This window comes from Octodon degus, unplaced genomic scaffold, assembly GCF_000260255.1.
Source record: "Octodon degus isolate 3935 unplaced genomic scaffold, OctDeg1.0 scaffold00047, whole genome shotgun sequence".
NCBI classification, from domain to species: Eukaryota; Metazoa; Chordata; class Mammalia; order Rodentia; family Octodontidae; genus Octodon; species Octodon degus.
Window position 1 is genome coordinate 6157310 of NW_004524623.1, and position 6350 is coordinate 6163659.

Genomic DNA, 6350 nt, shown 5'->3' on the forward strand with positions numbered 1-6350 from the left:
GAAGAGAAGAGAAGAAAGAGAAGAGAAGAGAAGAGAAGAGAAGAGAAGAGAAGAGAAGAGAAGAGAAGAGAAGAGAAGAGAAGGGAAGAGAGCTGACCTGAATGCAATTACTGGCTGCTTCCTATCTGAATTTTTAAGATGAGCTACTTTATCTCACAGGATCCCTATTATCAAACTATAAAAGGAAATCATATTTGCCTATATTAATATTATAGGAATTCTGATACTTATTGAATGCTAATACTTTAGAATCATTTAACAAATAAACAGTATTTCCCCATTTTATAAATCAAAACATCTAGATAAATTCTGCACATCTCCAGATCCTTCTAGTTCACTTCATAGGCCAACATTATCTACCACTAGTATTATTTGCCAGGATTCCAACATCTCCCCAAGAAGCAGGCAACAGTGGTTTTTTTTTTTTTTTATGAGGATGAAAGATAGTAAAAGAAAAAAAGCAAGCAAGAAAGAAAGAATTCAAGGATACAGAATTTCACTAAGCAAAATGATAGAAATTCAACAATATTTTTTATATTGCTTATTGTTTTCTTCAAATTAGTTGTTGAGATTACCAGACATATGCATGCAAAATTGATCAAAAATCATAAAAAATTAAAAAGAAGACAAAAGAATTTCAGCACTAACTGCTTCTTTCAATAGACAAGGGGAGGGGCTGGAGAGATGGCTCAGTGGTCTAAAGCACCTACTTAGAACAAGCTTAGCAAAGCATCAGGGACAGCTGTTCAATCCCCCAGCACCACATGCCTGCCAGCCCCGCCCCCTGGTGGGCTGAGCTGGCCACACACACACACCACTCTCTCTCTCTCTCTCTCTCTCTCTCTCTCTCTCTCAAATAAATAAAAAAAATAGACAAGGGGAAATATGTAGTACAATTATCTAAGCTCTCCTATGTATATACATATATATTTCTTTTTCTTTCTTTTTCCTTTCCCTCATGCCAGTTTGTCCTTGTCTTTGAACACTTTCTTTCCTTTTCACTATACCTACTGTGACTTTCAGATTTGATTTGATTTTTTTCTGACAGCAAACAACATTAATTGTATTTGCATTTATTTTATGCTTAATTTATTCCTATGCCATAAGTTTTTGTTTCTTTGGGGATATCTTTTTCTTTTGTGCAGCTTCCTCCTCTGATTTAGGAACAGTTTGTTCCTTTTCAGTAAGGATCGTCTCAGTATGGCAGGGGGAGCTCATGGATGGGTTAATCTGGCCATGAGCTCTGTAAGTAGAGCGGCACATCTAGGGCGCTTTGTTCACCTGGATATGTTCAATAACCAGAGAATCTACATCTAAACCCTTCAGTCCAGCATTACTCTCTGCTTTTTTAAGCTTATGCAGCAAAAATTCAGCACTCTTTTTTGGGCTACCGACCCTGTGTGCAGCCCCACTGTTTGGCCTGGGCACACCTACCAACTCCACCATTGTTAACGCCAGAATGGCACCCATTGCTTCTTTAATGTGATACTCTTCAGATACTTTTTTGGCCTTTCGGATATGCATGCTCTTGATGGCCTGGGCAATTTCATGAATGTTCTTAAAGTGAACGTGAAGATTTGAGCCTCTTGATTTGCATGACTCTGTGGGATTTTCTCGGTTGAGAGAGTAGCGAACCATTTCTACAGGTCTCCTCAGGCCACTCACAGGGAGAGAGCCTTTCAGATTTTACTTACTCTTTCAGGTTCTTACACCCCCACACAATGGTATGTGTGTTTATTTATACCATTGCAAACAGTATCACATGACACAGAGTTACCGAGAGACTAATAGCAGACATTAACCAATCAGGATGCTTATCTCAGTTCTTAGGTAGCTTGACTGCTTAGGCACTGAGGCCAAGTCCCACTCTCACACATTTGACCAATTTCTAGCTTCTGTGGCTTCCAACCTCTATGTATGGTTTCTTCTTTCTGTGGATCATTTCTTTGGCTATGCAAAAGCTTTTAAGTTATGATTTGTTCCTAGTTATTGATTGTTTGTAATCTTTCCTGAGCAATTGAGGTTTTGTTCATGAAGTCTGCTTACAGCAATGTCTTTTAAAGAACTACAGCCTATCACAGAGCACACTAAATGTTTATGTTTTCATATCTAGATGTCTGATCCACTTTGATTTTAGTTTAGTGCATGGTGAGAGATATGGGTCTAGGTTTAATTTTCGTCATGTGGGAAGCCATTTTCTCCCTAGCACCACATCTTTAAAAAATCTATCTTTCTGGTAGTGAAGGCATTTAAGACCTTTGTCAAATATAAAGTGGCTGAGTGTATTTGGAGTTTTTTATTTCAATCTTATAATCTGTCTTAGGTCTGGATTTTTCCAGAACCATGCTGTTTTTTTTTTTAATCACAGTAGATTTGTAGTATAATTTCAAGGCAGGGATTGTAATGCCCCCCTGTCTTTTTATTATTGCCCAGCATTGCTTTTTCTGTGTTAGGTCTTTTCTGATTGAGAATTTTTTCTTTAGTGGGATTTATGATACTGGTATTTTGATTAAGATTGCATTAAAACTATTTAACAAATTTGAGTTGGCCATCTTTTCTGTATTGGTTCTTTTAACCTATGAAAAAGGGATATCATTTCCTTGTGTCATAACTTATTTGATCTCCTCTCTCAGAATATTGTAGTTTTGAAGGTAAAGTTATGCCTTTGCACCATGCTGACACGGTGATTGAGACTGGGTTTGGTGGTGCAAGCCTGTAATCCCAGCACTTGGGAGGCTGAAAACAGGAGAATCACTATGCATCCGGTCTGTGTAGGAAGACTCTGTGGACTCTGTACTAAATACATAAAAATAAATAAATAAATAAATGAAGGTAAAGTTCTTTTCTTTCATTAGGTTGATTCCTAAGTGTTTCTTTTTATCATGTCACTGTGAAAGGTGTATTTTCTATAAGTTCTCATTCAGTAACCTTGTTATTTGTATTTGGGACAACCATTCATTTTTGAGTGTTGAATTTGTATACAGCCGTGCTACTGAATTTGGTTATTTAATCTAGGAGACTTTTTGTGAAATTTTTGGAATTTTTACATAGAGTATGATGTCATCTTCCAGTCATTTCTTTTGTTTCTTTCTCTTGTCTCTTTGCTGTGGTTGATGTTTCCAGAACTATTTTGAATAAAAGTGGACATCTTTGTCCTCTACCTGGTTTTAGAATGAAAGCTTGCAGTTTTTGATCATTTAGTATAATGTTGGCTCTTGGCTTGTCGTGCATGGCTTGTATCAGATTGACATAAGGACCACTGATTCCAATTTTCTGCAGTAACACACATAATTTCCTTTTACCATGAATAGTGTTAAACATTGTTAGTAGCTTTTCTGCAGCAATTGAGGTGGTCGTGTACATTTTAGGTTTGGTTCTGCTAATGTACTGTATTATACTCATTGATATTTGCATGGCTAACTACCCCATCATTCCTCGGATGAATACCACTTGGTCATGGTGTATAATCTTAATGATGCATTGCATTCATTTTGCCAGGGTCTTATTAAGAGTTTTTGTGTGTCTGTAGAGACAGGTGACCATCTATTTTGTTCTGCCAGGCCAGCATCACTATGCTGCTATATCCACTTGGGAGTTCAGGGTCAGCACTGAGAATCACACAAGCAGGCAGAGCACGATCTACAGGGCACTAGGGGAGCAGTTCTTCTGCATTGTTCAAAGTCATACACCAAATGCACTCCCTCTAATCATCAGTAACTAGAGAAGAAAGGACACTAATTTATTCTACTGTGTTTGAAAGTGCTAAGCAGATGAACGCATCAGGTGGATATATAGCAGGGTTACTCCCTAAAATGAATTTGATTTCTGATAAATTAGATCAATATTTTGATCTAATATTGAGGAATACTGCTATTATTGCTGCTTATGCCTGTGGTTATCTCTATGCAGATATATTCATAACTAAGGTATCAGAACAATTTTCACTATCATTTGCATTATTCATGACATGAAAGAAGATTTATTCATGCACAGGAAGTCTCTTAGGAGAAAGTGTATACTTCTGTTGGGCTTTTATAGAAGACAATTTCTTAGGAAGGGAAGGAAAGCCGGGGTGAAACTTTGATGATCTGCTACTTCCTTTATGCAGAAAAGAGACACAGTGAGCTGAAGAAGGAAAGTGGGAGGTTAAACTCCGCAGCCATTAATGTACGGTTTCAGATCTTTGTTTTGACAATTCTTTTTCCATCCCACCCTGCAAAGAGAAACGAGACACGGAGAAAAAGGTAAATTCCACCTTCATTATAGCACACATAGTTCCAATCCTAGCAGCGACAACACCTAGGATGAAGGAATGAACAGCTAGAGTCCAGTGCTGCTGCTGCTTGCTGAATGTGGGATGCGCAGGGCACTGTGTTGCTCTCTAAACCCTCCCAGTGCAGAGCAGCATGCTGCACAGAAATGATGGATTGTGCATGCTGCATGCTTAACTTGCACTGAAATGACTTCCAGTAACTCTCACAGATATAGTAAAATGTGGAGAATTTTTAATCTGCATAACCCACTAAAATGTACGTGTACATCTGGTAAAATAATATGGTGGGCATAATAATAATATGGTGGGCATAATCTATGTCACTTAAGGTAGATCATTTTGTCCTGTATAAAGGGAATACAAATTCCAGGTTTTCAATCACAGACATTTTGGTTTTGAAGTCTTCTCTCACTGTATAAACTGATGGCAGGCAAAGCCCCCCCTCCACCCCCCTTAACACTCAGTCATACCATGCTCTGATGCCTTGGGGATCCTGCACAACTCTCTTGGCACAAGTCACAGCCTGGGAGATGTCATCGTTCAACAAAGCTGTAAACAGAGATGGTGAGGAATGAAAACCGTGTCCTAGGAATTTCATTTCAAATTTGGATGTAGACAGCCAAGGCTTAGGAAGCTTCATCTCCCCCATTTGACAGGAAATAAAATGTGCTGATTCTCTTTAATTTAGTCTCCTTTGGAAACTCTAGAATTCCTAATGCCTACAATGGGAGGTACCCTTGGTACAAGACTCTCTAAAGAAATACCCAGGCCTGGGAAGATAGCTCAGTAGAATAAGCGCTTGCCTGGCAATTGCAAGGGCCAGAGTTCAATCCCCAGTTCTGCCAAAAATTTTTAAAAAATAAAAATAAAATAAAGAAAGGCCCAGTCAAGTTTCCCTTGTATTATTAAGACTGGATTATCCTTCCTGAAGAAATAATAAGAAAGGCACTGGAGTGTGTATGCCCAAAGCTGTTTATAGCAAGTAACAAAAGTGAAAAATGGAAACAAACTGTTTCAGTGAGAATTTGACAAAATGTTGTGGAGTATGCATACCGCAGAATTGCATTTACTCTTTATAATGAAAATGCAAGTTTTTATGTGTTGATATCGAAATAATTTTCTTCATATTATGCAAACTGCAAAGTAGTATAAATAACTACATTTAATGTCTCCCCTGCTTGTGTGTGGATTCACATGTTCATGACAAATTTTACCTGTCTGTATATGATTCTTGTATATTCTGAAGCAATATATGTACCTAACATCAACAAAGGATATAAATCCTTGCATGGGAAGAATGTGGTTACTGTTTTTTCTTGGTCCTATACTTAATTTTTATTCAGTAACTATACATTTATGTAATACAAAATACACGTAGAATGAATGAACTAGGTTTTAAAAGGTATTCCAAAAGTAGTCATTTAACATTGAACATTTAACATTGAACACATTTAACATTGAAGCATTGGGCAATGCCAAGTTTTTGGCATTTATGTTCCACTGTATGTAGTAAAGAATCCATATAAATTTCTGATTTATTATCAGTTCACTGCTTTGACATGAAACAAGTTCTATGTATTCTCTACGTACAAACAAAACAATACATGAGTTTTGTACTAAAAAGAGAAGACCATAAATTAATTTAAGTGGTAAAATTAATTTTACCAGTGGATAATGTTCCATGATCCCAACAATTGTTTAGTTTTTTGACATGTGAAGCAAAACATCTAGAAAAATTCAATCCAGATCTAACTCACATTTGAATCTCACAGCAAATTATATATATATGAAACAAACGGTAATATGACAATTAATCTAAATGGTGGACTGGTATTTGACTGTTTGTTGATTTAAAAACTATTCAGATCATGTTATAACAAAAAGAGAAATAATTATGAGGAACACACAACCCATTATCTGCAAAATAATCCTGAAGTACAAAGCAGGAATATCCTAGCTCTGAATAAAACTCAATATGGCAATTGATATTAAATTAATATTTACTGAAAGGTACAAACAGCAACATTTTATGCTATACATTGTTTGTTCATTTGTTTTCTTCTTTATTTATTTATTT

The 6350-nt window shown here is 36.7% G+C and overlaps 1 protein-coding gene and 1 pseudogene across 1 annotated transcript in view; both read right to left on the reverse strand.

Annotated features, from left to right (window-relative positions):
* Window positions 1-1095: 1095 nt before the first annotated feature.
* Window positions 1096-1638, reverse strand: LOC101565881 (annotated as a pseudogene).
* Window positions 1639-4146: 2508 nt separating this feature from the next.
* LOC101566278 (lysozyme C, kidney isozyme-like) overlaps window positions 4147-6350 on the reverse strand; it is a 40033-nt gene continuing 37829 nt past the window's right edge. The window contains exons 3-4 of the mRNA XM_004632154.1: window positions 4744-4822; window positions 4147-4213 (exon numbers count right to left, since the gene is read on the reverse strand). Of these exons, the coding sequence (XP_004632211.1) occupies window positions 4147-4213; window positions 4744-4822 (146 nt within the window). The remainder of the gene's footprint in view (window positions 4214-4743; window positions 4823-6350) is intronic.